The sequence below is a fragment of the Giraffa tippelskirchi genome, chromosome 7, assembly GCF_054371585.1.
Source record: "Giraffa tippelskirchi isolate mGirTip1 chromosome 7, T2T-mGirTip1v1.2.pri, whole genome shotgun sequence".
Taxonomy (NCBI): domain Eukaryota; kingdom Metazoa; phylum Chordata; class Mammalia; order Artiodactyla; family Giraffidae; genus Giraffa; species Giraffa tippelskirchi.
Window position 1 is genome coordinate 66,446,452 of NC_137281.1, and position 26,831 is coordinate 66,473,282.

A 26,831-nucleotide genomic window follows, 5' to 3' on the forward strand; every position below is an offset into this window, starting at 1 on the left:
AGTAGAGACATTACTTTGCCAACAAAAGTCCATCTAGTCAAGGCTATGGTTTTTCCAGTGGTCATGTATGGATGTGAGAATTGGACGGTGAAGAAAGCTGAGCGCCGCAGAATTGATGCTTTTGAACTGTGGTGTTGGGGAAGACTCTTGAGAGTCCCTTGGACTGCAAGGAGATCCAACCAATCCATCCTAAAGGAGATCAATCCTGAGTGTTCATTGGAAGACTGATGCTGAAGCTGAAACTCCAATACTTTGGCCACCTCATGCAAAGAGTTGACTCATTGGAAAAGACCCTAATGCCTGGAAGGATTGGGGGCGGGAGGAGAAGGGGACGACAGAGGATGAGATGGTTGGATGGCATCACTGACTCGATGGACATGGGTTTGGGTAGATTCCGGGAGTTGGTGATGGACAGAGAGGCCTGGCGTGCTGCAATTCATGGTGTCGCAAAGAGTCGGACATGAATGAGCGACTGAACTGAACTGAATTTACTTGTAAGAGCAACATACTACAAGGACATGTAGTATGGCACAAGAAGACTGTGTGGTGTTTCTGAATGGTGACTTGAGCATATTAGCCATTTGTCATACAGTAGCCAAGTCATTCCCAACTCTGCAACCCCATGGACTGAAGCATGCCAGGTTTTCCTGTCCTTCACAATCTCCCAGATTTTGCTCAAACTCATGTCCATCGAGTTGGTGATGCTTATCCAACCATCTCATCCTCTGTCATCCCATTCTCCTACTGCCTTCAGTCTTTCCCAGGATCAGAATCTTTATTACATTAACCATAGATGTAAGCAAAAAGTCAAAAACCAACATATCCCGACTTAGAAATCTTCCCTACAGCCTGGTAGCTTCTGTTATTCACTGGAGACTGATACCGTTCATCATGACTTATTTGTGACAATAGAGACAAACCACAAAGACCTTTAGCATACAAGAATAAGATTACCATCCATGAAAAAGCAAAGTTGAATCAATTCCTAGATGAAGAACAAATGTCATCACAATCCCTAAAATAGAAAGATATAAGAAAAGATAATTAAACATTTTATGTCATCTATTATGACCACATTTTGAGACAAAAAATCCATTTCTGTTTGTGAATTAATTTATGTGAATATAATTAAAAGAATTAACAAAAATGAGAATATTAATTTATGCTTGCTATAATTTTTGTGAAGTACACTGATAGTGTGTTAAGCAATCTATAGACACTGTGGTGGTGATTTAGTCACTAAGTCGTGTCCTACTGTTGTGACCCCATGGACTGTAGCCTGCCAGGCTCCTCTGTCCATGGGAATTCTCCAGGCAAGAATACTGGAGTGGGTTGCCATTTCTTTCTCCATCTATAGACATTATTTACTGCTAAATAGTTACATTAAATCCATTTTTTAAACTCAAAACAAATAGCATTTAATTTGAAAAATATTTTCAGATAAGATGACTATGACTTTGAGAAAAATATTTGTCAAAATATTCCAGCTAATAAATGATTAAAGTTGGGATTCAAAACAAAAATTTGATCAAAAGCTCACACTCCCAAGAACTAAACAAAATTGCATAGCATCAAGTCATGTTTAGTTTGTATTTTCATTACACAAAATTCAACTGCATTTAAATATTTATAGTAGATACAAAATTGATCATACAGGTTGTATAATGACTGGATAAACTGGGACTTAGCCACAAGATAAAAAAAAAAATCCCCTGCATTGAATTTGATGATGTTTTAACAGCTTAATTAAAGTATACAAATACAACATAAAATGCACCTATTGTGAGGAAATAAATAGTAAGTGAATTAGTAGCTTATTTTAGTAAATTTATAGTAATTGTGCAACCATATCATTATCTAGGCCCAGTTTCAAAGTTGCAAGTTTATAAAGTATATGTTTATAAAGAGTTGTGCATATACAGTCATGTTCTAGTTGTAAATATTTATTTTGTCACCTAATAAAGCTCCTTTGTGCCCATTTCCAGGTAATTTTCACTTTCATCCATATCCTCAGGCAGCTTGTGATCTATATTCTGTCTCATATATTTGCCATTTTAGGAATTTGCATTTAAATGTAGTCATACAATGTACAGACTTCTATGTCTGACTTCTTACACTAATAAAAGATTGTATGTTTTGTTCATGTTGTAGCATCTATTAGATATATTATTACTTTGTTTCTGAATAGCATAGTTGCTTACATGAATATGACATATTTTGTTTATTCATTTATCGATTGATAGACATTTGGATTATTCTATTTTTTGCTTATTATGAATATTGTTGCTATATATACTTATGTAACAGTCTCATGTTCATATTTTTATTTTTGTTGGATTGCTACTTTGGAGCAGAATTGCTAGGGTGATTGGAGAGTCTATGTTAAAGATTTTATAAAATACCAAAAAGTTTTCCAAGGTTTTTATTCTTACAGAAATATGAGGGTTCAGCTTCTTTGTACCTTAACACTTGCTATTGACAGTAATTTTGATTAGAGTCATTCTAGAAGGCTCATAGTGACACCGTGCTGGGGTTTTAATTTGATTTTCCTTAATGGCTGATGATTTTGAGCTTGATCTCACTGTTAAATCTGCAACGGACAGGCTAGTCTATCGGTTTTACCTACCAGTACTGTGACCACACATTATCTATAATTTTAGTGTTTCTAAGAAAAGTCATTGAGATCACATTTGCTTTGAAATTCATCTCTAGAAATGGATTTTTTCAAACTACACATCAAGTCAAATCAGCCCATATCCAGCAGCAAAGCTGTAGATTTTCATGATGCTTTCAAAGTGACATTTCTAAATAGCCAATAGATTTGATTTATTCAAAATATAATTTTATTTATTGTAGCCATATTTATAATTGATAGTGAAAACAACCAAGTATCCTTTAATAGGTGAATAGATAAACAAATTGTAATACATCCATACAATGGAATACTATTCAGAAATAAAGGGGATTGAGATATCAAGGTACAAGCAGAGACGGGACATTTGTTTAATTGTAGATCCACCTGTAAATTTAATTATTGAAATAAAACAGGCATTGTATATTCCTAGAATACTTCATATATCCAATATACAGTTTCTGCCTATACAATTCCTATCCTGATCATTACCTATAGAATATAATCAATCTGCTATTTTTAAGTATTTAATGCCTTCATTGGAAGGACCGATGCTGAAGCTGAAGCTCTAACACTTTGGCCACCTGGTGCGAAGAGCCAGCTCATTGGAAAAGTCCTGAATGCTGGGAAGATTGAAGGCAAGAGGAGCAGGGGACGACAGGGGATGAGATGGTTGGATGGCATCACTGACTCAACGGGCACGAGTTTGAGCAAACTCCGGGAGATGGTGAAGGACAGGGAAGACTAACATGAGGCAGTTCATGGAGTCACAAAGAGTTGAATACGATTGAGTGAATGTACAACACCTTAGATATTTCAGTGAAATTTTTAGCTGTAGATATGCAGTTCTTCAAAAACAGGGACTCGTGTTAATAAATCTTCAGTTAGCCTTAGCATGCCAGTAGAGCACAGACTGTAATTTTTCTGATTATCTCACTTACATTATGCTCTGAGGTAAATTCCTTTGGGACAGAGATACTGACAAAAGCATGCAGTTATCTGTTACCCAAACCATTAGGAGGAGAAATTGGCATGGCCTCTACTCAGGTAGTTTAGAAGAATGCATTTCAAAATGTTGAGCTATGACTCATAGATGTGTAATAGTTCACATGTCAAGATAAGAATCTTAAAAATTAAAGAGTATAATATAAACACACTAGGCTATAATAAAACAATTTGAAATACATTTTGTAACCTAACGATAATGCTTTATCTGTATTTACATTAGTTTTGGTGAAAGTATCAATAACATCCAGTTTTCAAGTGAACAATTAAAGAACTAGAAGGAAGTGAAGAGATAACTTAGTTTAGTGCCTTTTTAAATATATATTGTGGTTGTTAGTTGTTTGCTCACTAAGTGGTGAATGACTCTTTGTGACCTCATGGACTGCAGCATGCCACACACCCCTATCCTTCACTATCTCCTGGAGTTGGAGCAAATTCATGTCCACTGAGTTGGTGATGCTATCTAAACATCTCATCCTCTGTCATCCTCTTCTACTCCTGCTTTCAATCTTTCCCAGCATCAGAGTTTTTTTCCAACAAGTCAGTTCTTTACATCACATGGCCAAAATATCAGAGCTTTAGCTTCAGCATCAGTCCTTCTGATGAATATTCAGGGTTGATTTCCTTTAAGATTGACTGGTTCAACATATATATATGAATAAATTGAACTTCAAAATTTTCAAGTGAGTTTCCCAAGCTCATGTAGCTAATTAAAGACAGAACCAAGTCTAGAAGGTAAGGTTGAATAAGCATGATGTATGCATATGTCTAGAATTTGTAGAAATTATGCATGGACTTAACTAGTTGCTGAGTGCCTAAGCTTAACTAGAAGCTGAGCACTGAAGAATTGATGCTTTTGAACTGTGTTGTTAGAAAAGACTCTTGTTCCTTAGACTGCAAGAGGATCCAACCAGTCCATCCTAAAGGAAATAAGTCCTGAATATTCATTGGAAGGACTGATGTTGAAGCTGAAACTCCAATACTCTGGCTACCTGATGCAAAGAAATGACTCATTTGAAAAGACCCTGATGCTGGGAAAGATTGAAGGCGGGAGGAGAAGGGGACGACAGAGGATGAGATGGCTGGATGGTATCACCGACTCAATGGACATGAGTCTGAGTAAACTCTGAGAGTTGGGGGTGGACAGGGAGACCTGATGTGCTGCAGTCCATGGGGTCACAAAGAGTTGGACATGACTAAGCAACTGAACTGAACTGAACTAACTAGTTGCTTTTTTACATATTCTCTGCTTGAAACTTCCCTTGTCTTAAATCTTTCCATGTTAATTTTGACATGCATATCCAGGGAAATCTTCCCTTAACCTTCCCCTCCTCAAAGTCTTCTAGTTTTCAGGTCTCCTCTCATATATGTTGCTAGCGTACAGCACTGCACTCCACTAGGTTATTATACAGTAACTCACTATTCTGAATAGGCTTGATTGCTCTCTTCCTGTCTTTACTCCCTGATATCTGAACTCTGACTTATATTTGATGTCACCTCAAAACACAGAAAGATATTTAATAATATTGAGTCAGTAAAGATGTTTTAATGCATTCAAATTGCATGTTACTCTTATATATGTGTATATGTTTATTATTAAAAAATAAAAATTACAGCTTAGACTCTATGAGGAGATTTGCAAAAAGCAGGCATATGATTGACCACATTGCAATCTATATCAAAACTATGCTTTCTACTTTGGGAGGATTATATCAGATAAATGTCATCATTATGTGCTTAGAGATATCCTCCAAAATGAAGAATATAATTTAAGAGTAAGAGGAAGAAATGGTTAAATACAATTAGCATGATATGAGTCTCTATTTAATCCAGATAAGATTTAATTCCCCTTTACCCTGGTGGCTCAGTGGTAAAAGAATCGGCCTGCCAATGCAGGAGACCTGCATTTGATTGATCCCTTGTCAGGAAGTTCTTCTGGAGGAGGAAATGGCAATCCACTCCAGGATTCTTGCCTGGGAAATTCCATGAACAGAGGAGTCTGGCAGGCTACAGTCCATAGGGTTGCAAAGAGTCTGACACAACTGAGAGACTAACAATTCACCTAATATTTAGAAGAGATTTCACTGAAAAATAATTTTAAAAAAGTAACAAAACAAAAGCACAGAAAACAAGGCTGTCAAACATAAAGTATTGAAACTCTATCAATGAAAGAGTTATGGAAACACTTGGTTTTATAAATGGGAGAGAAATATGTCTGAACTGATTTTGCAACACAGATACGAAATATGTTAACTAAACTTGGTAAGCAACTTCAAAGAAGAGGTGATAATTAAACAGTCCTTAAAAGTAAATAGTTTTCCCTTTATATATTTTTCTTGTGGGGAAGTTTACTAGGAATGGCAAAGACAATGGAAGAGAAGCATGACAAGTCATGTTTTTATTGACAAAGAGACCAGGGGTCATCCCTTATTTGTTGGGAGAGTTGAATGGAATCAGAACAATTAAGACTATTCTGGGACAAGATTATGAAAGGTCACATGTGTTTTAAAATATAATTCACACCTTATTTTTGATATACAGCAAAATGATATCTATGTATAAATGTCAAAGTTTTGTGTTCTGGAAGTGGAGAAAGATGACTGAGAAGAAAAGAGATCAGAAAAATAAACAACATGTGAATAAAGCTTTTTTTTTTTCTTCTGGTCTAGTCTACTGTCTTTTCTTTCAGACTCTAAGTAGTATTTGGAAATTAATAATTCTCAACATATATTCTTGAATGAGGGAATTAGTGAACTGAAATAGGCTCCTAAAGAAGCAGCATTTAGACATAATCAAGACAAATGTTAAGGATAGGATGTGCACAGTCTTGGCTATAGATCAGAGTGGGAGGTGTAGCCTAGACCTGTTTATCGATAAGTTGCTTATCTGTGTTTGTGAAAATGGTGATGGTAGGGGATGGGCTAGATTATAGTTTTTGATATTGTGCTTTTAATGGCCTCTATATAATGAACTCAATTTTTAGAATCTTGGCTTGTATAATTTGGACAAAATAAAACAGAACAGATTACAGTACAACACAAAGGACCATGCAAGGTAAGCGACACTAGGCAATCAGAGTATTATTCTAGATGTATTTATTAGCTTTATGCCATCATATAAAAGGTAATTATTTCTGTGATTTGTAGTCAAAAAGTTTGAGTCTGAAAGCTAGTAGTCTAGAGAAGTGGCTTGTTCTGGGCAGTTTTATGAACAAAAACATTATTTTGTCTCTTTTTCTCTTTCTTTTTTTTAAAATTTACTCAAAAATTACATTTGCTTTTTAAAATGCAAATTACTTTCATTTCTTTTGATCATGTAAATTCCTGCCTTAGAGATAAAAATGTGCAATATTATAACAAAAAAAATCTGGAAATAGTTTGCTTCTTACAATAGAACTAATAAGATATACTATAGTGATAGCATAATAATAAGGTGTGGACTGAAGTCAGAAACACACAGATTTGAAACACTACTAATCATATTCAGAGCAGCTTGCTGATTTTGTTTGGGATGCTTGTTTTGATCTCCTCTTCCTCATATGCAGAGTGAGCATAATGATATGATTTTAGGTTTAAAGTTTTGGTAAAACAAATGAAGTAAATAAACTCCTCATTGTAGCTTCCATAGTTACCTATTTTCAGTATTTGCATTATTAACATAACTAAGAAGATAGCCTGTAATTGATAGTGACCTTTTAGTGATAAATTATTAAAGGAAAACAAAATGCAGAACTATGTTTCTGCCAGCCTTGGAATAATATGGAGTTCTGTCTGCACAGGTACAATGACAGATACATCAAAGACAAGTGCCACTGCAGAATATTTCCTTTATGCTATTAATGCTAACAGTTTCTCAATTAGAAAAAAAATGGCTATGGACTTCCAGTGGTTAAGACTTTGCCTTTCAGTGCAGGGGTATGGGTTCCCAGATGGCACTAGTGCCTGCCAATGCAGGAGACTCAAGAGAAGTAGGTTCTGTCCCTGGGTTGGGAAGATCCCCTGGAGGAGGAAATAGCAATCCCCTCCAGTGTTCTCACTGTTAGAATCACATGCATAGAGGAGACTGGCAGGCTACATACAGTCCACTGGATCACAAAGATTCGGACATGACTGAGAGTCTGAGCAATAACTGGATAAAATAAAATAGAACAGATTAATTAAGTAAGATATCACTTGACTCGAGGCCAGAAAAGATAAAAAATAAAAAAACATAAAGCAGAAGCAATACTGTAATGAATTCACCAAAGACTTTAAAGAATGGCTGAACATTTTAATAAGTCAGATTAAAGTTGCAGAGAGCTTAATGTTCAGAAACTTTCAACAGAAACCAGACTGTTCCACAGCTCCCTTCTTTGTATAAACAATGAATCCGGGACAAGAGAGCTATGCCTTTCCCACATTTATCTGTTTCTACTCTCCATCACATTCCCAGAATCCCTGTATGCTAACTATATGTTAGCATTAAATCTCCTTACAAGATATCAAAGCATAAAAATATCACTTATATAACGGCAACTTGAATTTAACTCTTTTTTTCTACTTCCTCATGCAGAAGTCTGGAAGAGATAAGGCACAGATCAACTGCACTCAGGTTAAGGAGTTTATTCTCGTGGGCCTCACAGATCAAGAGGAGTTGAAGATGCCCGTCTTTGTCCTGTTCTTATCCATCTACCTCTTCACAGTAGCAGGCAACCTGGGTCTGGGCCTAGTCATCAGAACAGATTCAAGACTCCACATGCCAATGTACTTCTTCCTTAGTAACCTGGCCTTTGCTAATTTCTGTTATGCTTCTATTGTTACAGCCCAAATGCTTGGAAATTTTTTGTACAAGCAAAATGTTATCTCTTTCAACTCATGTGCTACCCAGTTAGGCTGTTTCCTCACCTTCATGGTATCCAAGTGCTTACTACTGGCTTACATGGCCTATGATCAATACGTAGTCATTTGTAACCCTCTCCTCTATATGGCCTCAATGTCCTGAGGAATCTGTATTCAGCTCGTAGCTGTCCCCTACAGCTATGGCTTTTTGATGGGGCTGTTTCATACAATCTTCACTTTTCGTCTCTCCTATTGCCACTCGAATACCATCAACCATTTCTACTGCGATGACCTGCCTCTTCTCAGGCTCACTTGCTCAGATACATGTTCCAAACAGCTATGGATTTTGGCCCGTGCAGGTGTTACTTTCATCTCCTCTGTTCTGATTGTCTTTACCTCCTACATGTTTATTATTTCTACTATCCTGAGAATGCATTCAGCTGAGGGAAGATGCAAAGGCTTCTCCACATGTAGCTCCCACGTGCTTGCAGTCACCATATTCTATGGGACCCTCATCTTTATGTACTTACAGACAAGTTCTCAGCATTCTCTTGACACAGATAAGATGGCTTCTGTCTTCTATACAGTGATTATTCCTATGTTGAACCCTTTAATATACAGCCTCAGAAATAAAGATGTAAAAAATGCCCTGAAAAGAGTCATCACAGATAGAAACTAGGCTTCCGTGTTCATAAAAATTTTTTTTTTCAAATCTGGTTTTCTTTTATTATTTATTGATACTCTTATACATTTTTAAGGGGGGTGTGCCATGTGGCATATGGGATCTTAGTTCCCCACCAGGGATCAATCTCACCCCCTGCATTGGAAGCATGGAGTCTTTTTTTTTTTTTTTTTATAAATTTATTTATTTTAGTTGGGGGCTAATTACTTAAAAAATGTTCGAATAAATGAAAGTGGAATTTCTCTCATGATACCTTTTTTTTTAGTTGACTATGAAAAATTAGTCAAGTGACTTGAATTTATTTGGTGTTCAATAAAGATTTCTTCAAACTAAAATAAATTCATTCTCTGAATTCTTTATAATCAAACTTGACTTAAAAGTATAATTTATAGGTAGAAAGTACCATAGGAACTGATATGCCATTTCTCAAATTTTATATATATATATATATATACATATATATACACACATAAAAGTATATATAAATATATTTATATAGTTATAAAAATTCATTTCTTCTGATAGCAACATGGCTAGATACTGGCCAAAGGCAGACAAAACTAAGTTACCCTGAATATCTGGTTTAAAATTATCTGAATGCTTTAATAATGTATTTTAGAATACCCAGTTCAAAATTATTAGAATGCTTTAATAATCTATTTTAGAGTGATTTTGTAATATATTCCCAATTAAATGCCAAGAGACATCTGTAAATCAGTTATTTCAATCTGAATTTATTTTTCCCTCAGGGGCTATTTGACAATGTCTGGAAATATTATTGATTTTCACCATGACAAGGTGGTGTAAATGAGTAGCATTGCTATGTAGACAGTCAAGGGTGTGGATGTGTTAGTCGCTCAGTCATATCTGACTCTTTGTGACCCTATGGACCCCATGGAAGCCCTGCCAGGCTTCTCTGTCCATGGAATTCTCCAGGCAAGAATACTGAAGTGGATTGCCATATCCTTCTTCAAGGGTGTGGATGCTGCTACATAAACTGTAGTGTACATGTAAAGTTCCTCACACACACAAAAATAGTCCAGTCCAAAATGCTTAGTTTCACCGCTGAGAAAGCTTGCCCTCAACTGTTTCCAAAGAATTGTAGATTTCATCCTAGTCCGACTGATGGATAGTGTTACTAAAGCCTCCTACGTGTTTGGCCACTCAGTCGTGTCTAACCATCTATGGCTGCATGGACTTCTATTTCATAAATCTTGGGGTGACTGTGTCAGTTGTTCATGAATTTATAATTGCTAAATTTACTGTGTTTAATAATAACAATTATTATCACTAAAAGCCCCTGTTTGCTTACTGCAGCACTTCTTTTATTAAGGTCCTATTTTTCTATGGCTTTAATATAAAATTTCAGCTCTCTTGTGGTTACTATTTGAATGTAATCATTTTCAATTATTTTACCTTAAAATATTTATTTATTATTTTAATTTTGGCTGCACTGGGTCTTCATTGCTGCAAGCTGGTTTTCTCCAGTTGTGGGGAGTGGGGGCTACTCTCTAGTTACAGTGTACAGGCCTCTCACTGTGGTGGGTTCTCTTGTTACAGACTTTTGCTCTAGCATGCAGCATCAGTAGCTGTACTGCACAGATTTTGTTGCCTTGAGGCATATGGAATCTTCCTGGACCAGCGATTGACCCCATATCCCCTGCATTGGCAGGGGCAAAAACTGAGTAAAAATTGTGTCTCTTTTAGACAGCCAATGGTTGGATTTTGTCTTCTTTAAGTTACTGAATATATATGCCTTTTGATTGGTATATAATTAATACCTTTATGTTTAATGACATCTGGAGGGGTTGTTAGAACACATATTGCTGGATCAAACTCACAGTTTATGATTCAGTAGGTCTGATGCAGAGTTAAAAAAAATTTGAACTTTCAACAGTTACTTACAGTTACCAAGTGTTGAATGAGGTCACTTGGAGGATGTGACCTTTGGTTGACTCTTGAGCTGGACCTGGACACTCGGAGGGTCCTCACTATCAATCCCTGCCTCCATGCCTTTGGAGTGCACTTTTTCTGCCTGTTGCTTCCACAGCAGGAGCCATTGTCAAGGATGCAGCTTGGAGAGCCTAAGGTGCTGAAACCGGCTAGATGGTATGCATGAGTGAACCCATAAGTCTTTTTATATGAACTTTTAAAAGTCCAGGGGGCCTTTGAGGAGATTTACTCATTTTATAGCCACCCAAGCCAAGACTCATAGGTATATTCCCTTGCTATTTAAAATTGCCATTGACCAATATCGGATGATCTGCTTCTTTCTTTTGTTTCTCCCCGACCTCCATGTGTGCTTGTCTAGTTTCATATTTCACCGGGGAAACTCGCATGTTTGCAAACCAATACCAAGTTGTCTTGATGTTGCTTTTACAGGGCTCCACTTTGATAGCCATTACCTCAAGTGATCCCTTTACCGTATCTGTATTCAGCTTCTGGTGGATTTTCTCTCTTAAGAGTAAGTGCCTACATTTCTTTATTGGAGAACTGCATCAGGTTTCCTGAAGCTGTTATGCCTGTGGGCCAGGTAAGACAGAAGCAACTGGAAATTTACATCCCACAGGGCATAGCCCTTAGCCGATGATTGATATCAGAGAAGGCAATGGCACCCCACTCCGGTACTCTTGCCTGGGAAACCCCATGGACGGAGGAACCTGGTAGGCTGCAGCCCATGGGGTCGCGAAGAGTCGGACACGACTGAGCGACTTCACTTTCACTTTTCACTTTCATGCACTGGAGGAGGAAATGGCAACCCACTCCAGTGTTCTTGCCTGGAGAATCCCAGGGATGGAGGAGCCTGGTGGGCTGCCGTCTATGGGGTTGCACAGAGTCGGACACGACTGAAGCGACTTAGCAGTAGCAGCCGCAATGATTGATATGAGCACAGGAGTATACAGGTGGCCCTTGGACAATGCAGGTTTGAACTGCACAGGTCTACCTACACATGAATAATTTTCCATTAGTAAATATTACAGTATTACAAGGTCTGTGATTGTTTTAATCCAGTGAAGGGGAGGATCACTGATACAGAAGGCCAATTCTAAGTTATACACAGATTAATCCACACATTTATGGGTTACAGGTTGGTCAAGGGTTATCTGTATATATTCAAGCTCCTTTGTCCACTCAGAGCAACTTGAGCTACCTCTCTCCAGAACTCTTTCATGGAATCTAACCAAAATTTCTATCATGGAACTTTGATACTATATCCTTGTTTGGCTTACTTTCTTACCAGGTGCCACTTCCCATTCAATCCAATAGCTATTCTTGGGGGAAAAAAAAAAATCTTAAAAATCACATTTACAGCAATCATTGACTCAGTATCTCATTTTTGTGGAACCCAAATTAAGATGGTATTATAATTTTTTACAATATATTATTTGTGTAATTTTCCAGAAAGCAATGTCCTCTTGATAATAAATATATGTTGAAACACTAAAATTGTTTAACATTCATCAACTTTTCTCAGCCTGCTTAATATGAAGTACTTCTAGCACCTCTTCTTATCACAAAAAGGGCTCAGAAGTTTAAAAATAAAACTTTGAAAAAGTAAAAGTCTGAAGAATTATTTAGGCTATGTTGTCAAACCTAGTTTGCTGTTAGCCTTGAAATTCTGGGTCCTTTTACTTCTGGGCCTTCCCTGTTAACTAAGATGGTAAAGAATTTTTATGCAATGCAGGAGACACAGTTTTGATCCCTGGGTCAGGAAGATCCCCTGGAGTGGGAAACGGCCACCCACTCCAGTACTCTTGTCTGGAGAATCCCATGGATATTAGGAGCTTGGCAGGCTACAGTCCATAGGGTCTCAAAGAGTCAGACATGACTGAACGACTTCATTTTCTTTCTTTTCTTCTGGAAAAAGAAAGACAACTGAATGGATATGGATGTCAGGAGGCATGGATTTGACTTCTGTTGGAACCACTAACTTTATTTCCCCTTTAAAATGTGAGCTTTCTCATTGGTAAATGATGGGGTTATGTTAGATACATTTTTTTTTATAGAATTATTTTGGTCAGAGTTTTTATGCTAATAATAATAATAATAATATCAATGTGTGCGTGGGTGCTAAGTTGTGTCTGGTTTTTTGTGACCCCTTGGACTGTAGCCCACCAGGTTCCTCTGTCCTTGAGGTTCTCCAGGCAAGAATACGGGAGCGGGTTGCCATGCACTCCTCAAAGCGATCTTTCACACCCAGAGATCAAATCCTCATCTTTACATTCCCTTCATTGGCAGGTGGGTTCTTTATCACTAACACGACCTGGGAAGCCCCAGTAAACAATCAGTTCAGATCAGTCAGTCAGTCATGTCCAACTCTTTGCAACCCCGTGGACTGCAGCACGCCAGGCCTCCCTGTCCATCACCAACTCCCAGAGTTTACTCAAACTCATGTCCATTGAGTCGGTGATGCCATCCAACCATCTCATCCTCTGTCCCCTCTGTCCCCTTCACCTCCTGCCTTCAATCTTTCCCATCATCAGGGTCTTTTCCAATGAGTCAGTTCTTCACATCAGGTGACCAAAATATTGGAGTTTCACCTTCAGCATCAGTCCTACTAATGAATATTCAGGACTGATTTTCTTTAGGATTGACTGGCTGGATCTCCTTGCAGTCCAAGGGACTCTCAAGAGTCTTCTCCAACAGCACAGAATCATAATAAACAACAACAACAATAATAAAATAACAATAATATAACAATATATTATAAAATATAATACAACAATAATAACTAAAATTATTCTGTTAAAATGGGGTGGTAAAACCAAAGCTCTGACCATCTGTTTCTCTTAACATATTTTCCATAGATCTTCCTTCAGGTCACTCAGAAACAACTTGAGTCATTGCCAGAAGAGCAAGTTACTTTCATAGCACTCTCTGAAAGCTGTGACTAAATATGATCTATGACCCCATGTTCCTTGGTAGTTCTCTGATTTTCAATGTTTTATAAGCATCATAGAAATTCTATTTTGACAGGGGAATCTCACCAGTGCTAATTCTGACCTGTTCTTAAATCTTCTCCAATCCTTACAATATTAATGTCCAGTTGTTCTTCCAATTATAAATTTTCTTAAACGTTGTATCATCCATGAGGATGTAAATTCTACCAGGGCTTTTACTAGATTGAAAATTGCAAAATCTCAAATTTAAAAATAAACTTTATTTATTTATTTTTTTAAATTTTCCCCACAAGGCTTGTGGGATTTTAGTTTTATGAACAAGGACTGAACCCAGGTGCTCAGCAGTGAGAAGCCAGAGCCCTAACCACTGGGAAACCAGGGAATATCCCAGAGACCTTATTTCTTGAAAACTTTGAGACCAGGTGAGCAACACTGCTTGGAAAACAGTTGTGACTTTCAAACTGTTAAGTATAACTTTTCTTTAATAATCCTGTTAGGGAAAACAGGAAATTGTGAAAATTGCTGTGTGGGTCTGATTTAAAACGTGTTATTGAAATGAGGTTAACTTTATTGATGTGTTTGGGGATTCAAGATTTCCATGATCATTTGTCATAATTTTTGTCACAATCTATTCCACAAAGAAGTTTCCAAATAACTGTAGTAACACATTTATTTTATTATAGAGGCTCAATTCCCAAGTTTTAACAGATCAGTCTCTTGTGACAACTAAGAAAGGGATGTGAGATAAATGAGTCCCAGTGCTTTCTCAGGAAGATGGCATGAAATATTTTTTTCAGGTTCTCCTGGGCTTTCAAATGAAGATCTGGGGAGCAAAAAAAAAAAAAAAATCACAAATCTCCCAAACTGTCTCGTTTATATTCAGTTCCTTTTGTCCGTAATTTTACAGTGTCTAATCAAAGTGCTATTTTCTATAGTTACTCATGACAATAAATCCCCTGTCGTGAGAGTGACTATGTCATGCATTCATAATACAGCTAAATACATTTGTGTGCATTTCTAAATATACAGTTCTATGAATTTATGATAATTGTATACAGTCAAGTAACAACCCTCTAGGTAACATGCAAAACAGTTCCTTCACCTTAAAAATTCCCTTAATGTATCTCTTAGTCAAATACTCCCCCCTCCCCAAAACTTTGATCAACTGAACTGAACTCTTTCTCCTAAAGTTTAAGAAATGGAAAGATAAACCTTCCCCTGGGAAGAGTCTTTGATGACATATATATAAAACTAATATTGAAATAGCATTATAAAAACTCAGTCCTAACAAGCTGTGGTTAATAACTCCTCTTTATTGTCATTTGAATTCAATCTAATGTATTTGCATGCAGGGATTTATACAGAAGATTTCTACTTAGCTAATTTTCCAACATCCCTGTACCAAGTAGAAGTCAAGCCATTTTACAGTAAAACAGAAATGAAACCAGAACATTTTTTTCAACTGTATTATGTTTGTCATTTAAAGTAAAATTAAGTATGGCATAGCTACAGAATAATTATGTAATTTACTAAGGATAATTCATGCTAATTCATATAATCCTGATTGATGCTGACAAATCGTGATCATGTCAAGCTGTGAAATGCAAGGATTTGCTGCTTTTCCTGTTCACTGAATGACATATGTTAATGCATCATATACAAACAATGTTAGATACTAACACTGCCACTCCCCTGCAGCCATTATATTAAAACCCATAGTTATTGCTGGAAATTTATTTCATAGAAAACTACATGGTAAATTTTATATTCAGAAGCACTATACAAAGTAGACTAATCCCTCACTGTGTCCTCACAAATCATATGCAGGATAATCTGATTATCCATCATTAATCCAGAATCTTTAGGAATGCAAACTTTTCCTTGCTTTGGACATCACGGTTTGCATCATATATCTTACTGATCCTCTCATTTATGTCTTTTAGGTTCACTATGTGTAACTGAAGTTTTGTTTTTCACCTCCTTTCTATTCAAAATCTCTGGAATATATAATTAAAGTATCTGGTGCATCCTCAGTTAAATGCTGGACACCATAAATTACTGAGAAGGCAACAGAAATTGCACTATATTGGAAAAATAGAGATAATTCCATAATTCCTTTCTCCCTCATCACCCACTCCCACCAACCCAACAAAAACTTCTCCAGTGTAGAGAATTATTGTTTCCATAAACTTGCTGTCTTTGTCCATTCAAGCTACCATAGCAAAATACTATAAAAATCAGTGTTTTTTTAATAATAGAAAGTTATTTTCTCATAATTTTGGAAGCTGGTAAGTCAAAGATCAAGGTCCTGACCAATTTGGTTCTTTGTAGGAACTCTCTTCCTGGATTGTGTGTGGCTGCTATCTGACTGTGCTCACGTGGCCTCTCCTGTGTGTGTATGAGAGAGTGTGATGTTTGTGTGTGTTTATGTGTAAAGAGAGAGAAAGCAAGCTAGTGTCTCTCCTTATAAAGCCACTGATTCTATCATGAGGATTCCATTCTCAGTATTGCATGCAATGTTACCTCCCTAAGGACCATCCACAAATATCATCACACTGGGTTTGGGGCCTCGATGAATTTGGGGATGATACAATTCAGTTTATAGCAGACACATTGTTTCCAAACATATTTTAAAACCATCATCTATCTGTACACCCTTGTTGTAGACACAAAAGAGTAAAGAAAGCTCTCTGGGAGAGTGCTCTTTAAACTAGGTCACCAAGGAAATCAAGTAATGATGGACAGAGACAACCTAAAAAGTAAATTAACTCTTCACGAACGTTTCAAAGAATAGGACAATGATGTTCAGAAATAGATTCTTGGGGGAGTTATATATTTATTTCTTTGAAAGTGATGTAGTTAGAAAGTTCACAAGATAATTTTTTAATCTTTCTTCCAAGGATAGATTTAAATCCTTTTGTTGAACAACAACAACCACGTTAACAATTAAAACAACAAATGAATAAAAGCAATTCAAAAACTAAAAAAATCTTAGGGCAATAATATCATAGGCAGAACTGTAGGTCTGAAGTTCTTCAAAACGGATAATAATGCTAATTGATCTCCAGCCTGCCTTGGGATCCCTCTGGGGTGTGGTCTCTAAGCTTTCTGATTATTTTACTTGCATCATACTCTAAGTAAGAAAGATCCCTTGGGATATATCAGTGACAAAACCTTTCAGTTTGCTGTTGCCTAGACCTATTTGGAGAAGAAATAGGAGCACAATCTGCCCAGGTATAGTTTAGAAGAGTATATTTAAAAATGGTGATATAGATGAACAGTTTTAAAATGAATTAGAATAGAATACATTTTAGAATAAAATATTTTGGATGACATTTTGGAAACAAGAGAAAATAATATTCCCTCTAATCTTATTTCAGTTATGTAGACGTGGTATTATATAAAATGCACTTTTATTAGTTTGGAATGAAAAAAAAAATTGAAATCTCTGAGATAGAATCTATTCAAACATTTAGACAAGTTAGGCATTTAACTGATTAGATTGTAAACTATGTCAAAAGTCTCTTTTCCATTTTAGCAAATCTGGTCATTTTACCCAGAATTAGAGATGAGCACATTAAAATTAAATCATCATTGTGAACCTTAATATATTTGATACAAATAAAAGTATGAATTATGAATAGGGACATAAATTGAAATAGTATGACAAAAATTAATATTTAATTCATTATCACCAAGCACGTAGAAGGAGCTATATTAAGAAATGAATTAAAAATTCATGGCTCCCACCCATGCAGTTGACAATCTATCAAAAGAAGAAATATGGAAACAGATGGAAATCATAAATGATATGTAAATAAATGATGAATAAAACGTTTCCAGAACACAAAAATGAAAACTGGTAAGTAACAGAGGAACTGGAATTTAAAAGAAGTCTCTTTTTAGGAAAGATTGTGTTTTGATAGGCTTTGAAGAAAAAATAGGAGCTTTTCTTCCAACTGTTTAATTACCATTCACCTGGTAGAGATAAGCATTGGATAAAACACATATGAAGTAGGGAAAAATGGAAAGTCATACTGTAATTAAGGGTTGAAAAATAATTATTCTGTGTGTTGCCTGCAGCATAAGAGATGTGAGTGGAATATGAATATAAAATATCATGGGATAGATCATAAATGATAATATATAATATAAAATCAAATAAATTGTCAAATATATGTATGTGCTACATTTAAGATAAAATACAGTGGCATACTGAAGCACTTCTAACTGCTAAACAGTGAAGTCTTAGCTTTTGTCTTGGAAATAGTAAACCAAACTTCCAATCAAATACTAGCTTAATTATTTCAAAGTGGAATTCATCTATTTGTGGGACCACTAACTAGGCTTTTAAACACTCTGATGACTTACTTCATGCAATGATCAATACCATCAAAAATTATCTTCTTCCCATAGAAAGTTGTAGAAACATCCACGCATGCACACTTTAAAAATATTTTTGATTTTGATAAAATAGGCACCACTTTATTTTTTTTTTTTTTTTATTTTATTTTATTTATTTTTTTTTTTTATAAATTTATTTATTTTACTTGGGGGCTAATTACTTTACAATATTGTAATAGTTTTTGCCATACATTGACAAGAATCAGCCATGGGTTTACATGTGCACCACTTTAAATTAGGAAAATGAGGAACAAATTGAATTTTTGACCTGCTAAAGTTAATGTATTTTGAGGGTGACACAGCATTCAAATAAAGATCTCCCAGTTTCATTCAGGGTTCTTTCTGCTGTGCCGTGCTTGGCATAAATCTCAATGAAATGGCATTTTTCAACAGTTATCTCTTATTAGAAAATCAACTGTTCATTACTGAGACTCCATTGCACTTTTTTCTCATAGGTATAATAGAATAAGTGAAATCAAAGAGGAATTTTGCATTTACTCTATTTTTATTGGAGCATAATTTTTATTGATTTACAATATTGCAATTTCTGCCGTTATACATATACATATATTCAATCTTTTGTAGATTCTTTTCCATATAGGCCATTTTGGAGTATTGGGTAGACTACCCTGCATTATAAGGTAGGTCCTTGTTAGTTATCTAATAGTGAGTGAGCTCCTGCATCAGAAAAACGTAAGTTTGAAATGCCCTGTGCTATAGACCGGAGAAGGCAATGGCACACCACTCCAGTACTCTTGCCTGGAAAATCCCATGGACGGAGGAGCCTGGTAGGCTGCAGCCCATGGGGTCGCTGAGTCGGACATGACTGAGCGACTTCACTTTCACTTTTCCCTTTCATGCACTGGAGAAGGAAATGGCAACCCACTCCAGTATTCTTGCCTGGAGAATCCCAGGGACGGCGGAACCTGGTGGGCTGCCGTCTATGGGGTCGCACAGAGTCGGACACGACTGAAGCGACTTAGCAGCAGCAGCAGTGCTATAGACAGGCTATCTGAGCTTACTTCAGTTGCTTTGTCTCTCAGTGTCTCTTCCCTGTACATAAAATGGGCATATAAGAAGCAAAGTAGGACTTCCCTCATGGTCCAGTGGTTAAGAATCCACCTGCCAATGCAGGGGACATGGGTTTGATACCTGGTCCAGGAAGATCCCACGTGCCATGGGACAACTAAGCCCGTATGACACAACTACTGAGACTGTGCTCTGCAACAAGGAAAGCCAGCAGAATGAGAAGCCTGGGCACCACACAGCGGAGTTGCCCTGGTCACTGCAAGCTGAGGATGCCTGAGTGCACTGAGGAAGACCAGGACAGCCAAAAAAATATATATTATATATAAAAAAATAACAAACAGCCCATGAGGTAGCTATAGTCTTTCATAAAGTTGCCCATTTTCAGCATTTGCATTATTAACACATTTGTGAAGATTATGGAGAAATCCAAGGTGGCCTCCCTGCAATAAGTAGTGAGTATAGAATAGATGGCTAGAGAATGATGTTCATTGCTCTGTCAGCATTGCAGCAATGTGGAGTTTGTATCATATATGCAAGTCTGTCAGAGTGATGTCACTGCATGGGGTTCATTTTCTTTTATATTATTAATGTTAGAATATTTTTGATAAAAGCAATAGCTTTAATGTTTTCAAAAAATAATGTTAAATTTTAAATAACGTAAGAGCTTTGAGCAAAGAGCAATGTGGGCTGAATCCTATCTACAGCTGTTAATTTCATAAAATGCACTGGATTTGGGGGAGAGAAATAGGCCTGGCCTATAAAACATCTCCATTTGCTCTTTGTCCCATCGCCAGACTCAAGGATGCTAGCACTTTTACTGTTAGCATTTTCATGTTGATAATACCAATTGCTTTAAAGGATAATAAGACTTGAATTTAATTAAGTTGGATTTCATTATCCTCCCTTCATCCAGACATACTATACTGAAGACACATGATCCAGATAAATTGCACCCAGGTGACAGAATTTGTTCTTGTGGGCCTCACAGATCGTCAGGAGTTGAAGATGCCCCTCTTTGTCCTGTTCTTATCCATCTACTTCTTCACAGTAGCAGGCAACCTAGGTCTGATCCTAGTCATCAGAACAGATTCAAGACTCAACACAACAATGTACTTCTTTCTTAGTAACTTGGCTTTTGTTGATTTCTGTTATTCTTCTATCATTACACCCAAGATGCTGGGGAATTTCTTGTACAATACCTCTTTCAATGGGTGTGCTGCCCAGCTGGGCTGTTTCCTGGCCTTCATGACTGCTGAGTGTTTGCTACTGTCTTCCATGGCCTATGACCAGTATGTGGCCATTTGTAACTCTCTCCTCTATATGGTTGTAATATCCCCAGGCATCCGCATTCACCTTGTAGCTGCCCCCTATAGCTACAGCTTTCTGGTTGCCCTATTTCATACCATCCTCACCTTTCGCCTCTACTACTGCCATTCCAATATCATCAGTCATTTCTATTGTGATGATATGCCTTTTCTCAGGCTTACTTGCTCAGACACTCACCCCAGGCAGCTATGGAGTTTTGACCACTCTGGTCTCATGCTCATTTCCTCCTTTCTGGTTGTCTTTGTCTCCTACATGTACATTATTTCTGCCATCCTGAAGATGCGCTCTGCTGAAGGCAGATGCAAGCTTTTTCCACCTGTGGCTCCCACGTGCTGGTAGTCACCATGTTCTGTGGGACCCTCATCTTTATGAACTTACATCCAAGTTCTAATCATTCCCTTGACACAGATAAGTTAGCCTCTGTCTTCTATACAGTGTTCATTCCCATGCTGAATTCTTTAATCTACAACCTTAGGAATAAGGAGGTGAAAGATGCCCTGAAAAAAGTCATCATGAATAGAAATCAGGCTTCTATGTTCATGAAATTAAGAAAGTGACTTGAATGAATAAAAATGGAATTTTCTTCACAGTCTGATTTTTTTCTCTTAAGCTACAAAAATGTCTGTTCTTACTTCTGGGTTTCTACATGTCTGTTCATTGTATAAGTTTTCTGAAGATTTTCACTTAGAATGAGATTTCAGATATAAAAGTGTCCATTTGAATTTTTTGCCAATTGTCTCATTTTCAGATGAAATTATATTAAAAATAATTATTTGTTCCATAAGAATTCATACCAATTTTTTTTATTTCTCAAATGAATAATTGCATAACAAACCATTATCTGGATATGTAACTAGTTATAGGACAAAGGTTTCACCTTTCCACCACTTCAAAATCCCTGGTTCAGGATTCTCCAGTTCCATTAATCATATCCCATATGAAGAGCAAAGATGTACATTGTACTTCTTTCCCTGATTTGCTAGTATCTCGGAAAAATATAACATTATAAAACTGTTCCATAAATCAAGTGTACTTAATCAAAATAATTTTAAATTAATGAATGAATTAATAAAACTGCTCCATATTTATACATTTAACAAATTGTCTTTACTTATTTTTTTTCAGATTGTCTTTATTGAGAAGAAGAATAATACATCCTAAGTTTACCTGAGTCACTGATTTAACATGGCCTGGCATTTGGTCTGATCTCTGAAGACTAATTTTTAAGTGAACTGTTTTTTTTTAAGCCTATGAGACCTTGTTATATTTTTTCAGGGTATCTAAAAAAGGTATAACTCAATAATAGAATACCAGAGGTATCATATATTCTAAATGAATATACATAGAATAACTGAAACATCATAGATCATTTTCCAGTAGCAAGGATCCTATGCAGTTATACTGGGAAAATCTTAGGTAAGTTGGTCATTACTGGATAAGATATAGTTTATAATATGATGAACACACTAGGCAATGCAGCCTAGTTTGGAAAAGAACACATTCCTTGTAGTCAAAGGATGGAATTGAACTGTTTGTGGGCTTCCTGTAGCTTATCTGTCAATTAAATAAGGATAACATTACAAAATTTGGAGTCTTCTAAAATATTGAACACACAGAAATAATAAAATCATAAGCATTTGCATATCATCTCTCTTGCTAAAGACCTGAGTTCTAGTCACAACTATACTAAACTTGAGAGGCCAATTTATAAATGAAGATTAACATACACAACAGATAACTGTCATATAGATAGATAGACAGATATAGATATACAGGTATGGATATATAATTTCAGAAAAGTGTAATGATAATTTTAGTTTTCAATTTCACAGAAAATGGTTTTGAGCTTGTAATTTGTATATAATTTTAATATACATTAATGTATGTGTGTGTGTGTGTGCACTCAGGCACTCAGTTGTGTCTGACTCTTTGTGACCCAATGGACAGTAGCCCACCAGGCTGCTCTGTCCACGGAACTGTCCTGGCAAGAGTACTAGCGTGGGTTGTCATTTCCTACTCCAGTGAATCTTCCTGACCAAATAATCAAATCTGTATTTCCTGCATCTCCTGAATTGGCAGGCAGATTCTTTACCACTAGTGCCACCTGTAAAGTACATATATGTGTGTGTGTGTGTGTATGCCATTTGAATGTTTAATGAAACATAACTAGAGAAAGGAAACACAATATATATATTGGTGAATCATAGAGATACAGGGTTGACTTAATCCACAGTTCTCAAAAGTTTCTTTTTTTGTCTTTTCTTTAAACATATTTACCTACTATTTGAACATTTCATTGTTACATATCCTCAAAGCCTGTCATTAATGTCTTTGAATTCACACTGTCCTGTCTCGGCAAGATGGAGCTTTTACAATTACACAGCCCTTCAGTTAAAGAGCATAGATTCCTTGGTGTCTGAAAGCCCTAATCTGAATGCTAGGTCTGAACTTTGAGGAGTCAAAACATCTCAGACACTTAAGTATGCCTCCATCTCTTCAACAGTGTGAAGGTGAAACTAATAACAAATACTACATCTATTGTCATGAGATCAAGACTATAGATAAATTTCTTTTCTAAATGTCATTGTACCAAAAATAAAGTGATACTATGAATTTATTTGACTTAAACATAAATAACATGAGTATATAAGATGAATATAGCAATTTAATATTGCTAAGCTCAACATTAAATTAAGCTTTATGTTTAAATGTTTTGTTTATCATATGAACTGGAATTCTGAAAACTATGTTTTCACATTTCTTTGAAGTTTCTCATTTTTTTGTGAAAATTATGCTATAATTTTCTTTACATAACACTACAATAGAAAACATTGTCACAATCATAAAAAAAATCCAATATTTCTTTTCACTAAACATATTGGTTTAGATACACTTTCATACTTTTACATAACTATGTTTCACCCTTTCCTTCATTGCATTGACTAGCACATTAAGAATATTTAGTAAGAGTCATGATTGTCTTAATTCTAGTTGAAATGAAATCTTAATATATTACTCAATATATTCATGGCCATCTCTTTAACTATTGAAATATTTATCCTTCTATACTACTTACTATGTTGGATTTTTGTATGCATGATATCCTATATTTTAATTCAAAACATTCCATCTTCCTTAACAAACATCCTGACTACTGAGTGTGTTGGAATTTCTGCCTGCAGCAAATCCCTTCAAATCCAAAGCAAGCAGCACTGAAATCTGAGAATGGCCCACTGAACAGTGAGGATTTATCTTTCCAATATGGTCACCATAACATAAGCATGAGTGAAGTCCTTAATCCACAAAGTGAAAGATTATCTGCAATGGATGTTCTGGAGATAACAGTATGATATGCTTCTATACACAATTAGTGGCCAAACACAATAATTCAGAAGTAACTGAATTCATCCTCTTGGGACTCACAGACAGTCCTGAGCTTCAAGCCCTTCTTTCTGGGATCTTTACTTAATTAGTGTCATGGGTTGGATTAATTATGCTAATTTGTGTCAGTCCTCAGCTTCACACAGCTATGTATTATTTCCTTAGCCACCTAGCTTTTGTTGATTTTTGCTATACCTTCTTGGTCACTCTTAACACTTGGATGAACTTCCTCCGAGAAACTAAAAGAATATCCTTACCTGCTTGAGTCACTCAGTTGTTTTGCTTTATCATGTTTGTGGTTTGTGAATTTCATATGCTCTCAGTCATGGCTTATGACAGGTATGTGGCCATTTGTAATCCTTTACTCTATACCATTGTTGTGAACAAAAGGGTCTGTATTCAGATGGTGGTTAGCACATATCTATATAGTTTTTCTGTGGGACTCCTACAAGCAGTTCTTACATTCCACGTATCTTTCTGTCATTCAAACATAATAAATCACTTCTACTGTGATGATGTACCCTTGGTTGCCCTGGCCTGTCATGAAACCCATTACAAATATATCAAAAAAACTGTTATTGTTCACACTTGCTGAGTTCAATATATTTTTCTCTCTTTTTATCGTCCTTGTCTCCTATGTATTCATTCTATTTGCCATTCTAAGGACCAAATCAGCTGAAGGCAGAAAAAAGGCATTTTCTACTTGCGCTTCCCACTTGACTTCCATCACTATATTTTATGGTCCGATCATCTTCATGTATATACAACCAGAAACAAGCCATTCCCTGGATATCAATAAAATACCTTCTGTATTCTATATAGTGGTAATTCCTATGCTAAATCCTCTCATATACAGCCTGAGGAACAAGGATGTAAAAAATGCTTTGAAGAGAACTATGGCAAAAGTGTATTCTACTATAAAATAAGTGACCTATGTTCTAAATGAAAACCTTCATATTTAGGAGGCAAAAAAAAAAAATTAATAAACAAAAACAAATAGTTTTTCTGCATGATCATACCTTTAGTAACATGCTTTCTAACACTGCAATATTTAAAAAGTGAAAGTGATAGTGTTAATCTCAGTCCTGTCTGACTCTTTTCAACCCCATGGACTGTAGACCATCAGGCTCCTCTGCCCAAGGAATCCTCGGGGCAAGAATACCGGAGTGAGTTCCATTCCTTTCTCCAGTGGATCTTCCTGATACAGGGATGGAATCAGTCTCCCACATTGCCAGCAGATTCTTTACCGCCTGAGCCACCAAGGGAAAGTTAATATTAATACAGAAGATACACTTACTTTCTAATTTTATTTTTTTATTATTTTGTAAATTATAATTTCTGATAATGCTGAATATGCATTGGCAAGATTGGTATTGAAGCTGAAGTTCCAATATTTTGGTCAGCTGATGTGAAGAGCTGACTCACTGGAAAAGACCCTGATGTTTGTAAAGATTTAAGGCAGGAAGAGAAGGCTGAGAGGATGAGATGGTTGGATGGCATCATCGACTCAATGGATGTGAGTCTGAGCAAACTCCAGGAGGTATTGAAGGACAGGGAGGCCTGGTGAGCTGTAGTCTATGGGATCACAAAGAGTTGGACACGGTTAATGATTGAACTACAACAGCAATATTGAAAGATATAAGGTTGAAATAAATTCAGTTGCAAATAGTGGTTTAAATTTTGTTTTTTAGATCACTTAAAATCTCTCTTTTTTCCACAGTGGAATTTTGACTTGAATGCTTCAATTCGTAAATCTTACATGGCAAAAAATATATCATATCTTCTTTATATTATTAAAGCAACTTTCAATTATTAGAATGATATAAAATACACTCATGCACACACACATACACAAACACACACACACACACATACATAGAGTAAGAGGAATTTGAAAAGAACTGTTGATTCTGAAACTCTAACATGGACATTGATATCAACACTGACAGAAAATCTCACTTGAAAAGACTGAAACAGTAACTTGAATTTTAACAAGGGAAGCATGTCCTTCTGCACAGAGTAAGGTCTATAGATCCAATAATAAAGTTAATTTGCTGATTTTTACTGAAGTTCTTTGGTCTTTGAAGAATGTCCTTGTTTTGAGTAACATACGCTTATAACTATATGAAAACAATTACACTGAATATGTAAACTGCCTTGGAGAATATAGCTATTTTAACAAGACTAACGAGCACAATATGTCTTTCCATTTATTTTGTCTTTAATTTTATTCATGAATGTCATAGATTTCTGAGAAAAGCATCTTTTTGGAAGCTCTGAATTTATGTCAAAAAAAAGTTAAATAAGTCCTCTAGGATTTGTTATTTAATTTTAATTTAATGCTTTAGTTGAACAATATCTTTTAACACATTTCTTATTTTGATGTTCCAATTCATAATCCTTTGTAACTTTAAAAGGCTATAACTTCTTGCCAGTAGTACTTAAAAGCAATATATCTTTCCTTATGAAAATAAATAAAACAATTCAACCATCTTTCCTAAAGTTTAGTTTAACACAACTGCCTTTTGCTTTATAAGGGCTTATTACTAAGATTGTATTTTTCATTTGTTACAAACTATTACAAAACAATATACCATAGCTTTTTAGAAAACTTTAAATTGCAATTTTGTATAATATTTTTAAATGGCTGTATA

The 26,831-nt window shown here is 35.9% G+C and overlaps 3 protein-coding genes across 3 annotated transcripts; all 3 read left to right on the top strand.

The window, feature by feature from the left end:
* Nucleotides 1–8,182: 8,182 nt before the first annotated feature.
* On the top strand, nt 8,183–9,133 carry LOC145513759 (olfactory receptor 8U1-like). Its single transcript, XM_081510737.1, is given in 1 exon segment — nt 8,183–9,133. A coding segment is annotated over 1 exon segment (951 nt).
* Nucleotides 9,134–20,403: 11,270 nt separating this feature from the next.
* Nucleotides 20,404–21,353, top strand: LOC145512149 (olfactory receptor 8U9-like). The gene is given in 2 exon segments (XM_081505759.1): nt 20,404–21,094; nt 21,097–21,353. Coding segments are annotated over 2 exon segments (948 nt in total).
* Nucleotides 21,354–24,502: 3,149 nt separating this feature from the next.
* On the top strand, nt 24,503–25,103 carry LOC145513760 (olfactory receptor 5AL1-like). Its single transcript, XM_081510738.1, is given in 2 exon segments — nt 24,503–24,730; nt 24,732–25,103. Coding segments are annotated over 2 exon segments (600 nt in total).
* The last annotated feature ends 1,728 nt before the right edge of the window (nt 25,104–26,831 follow it).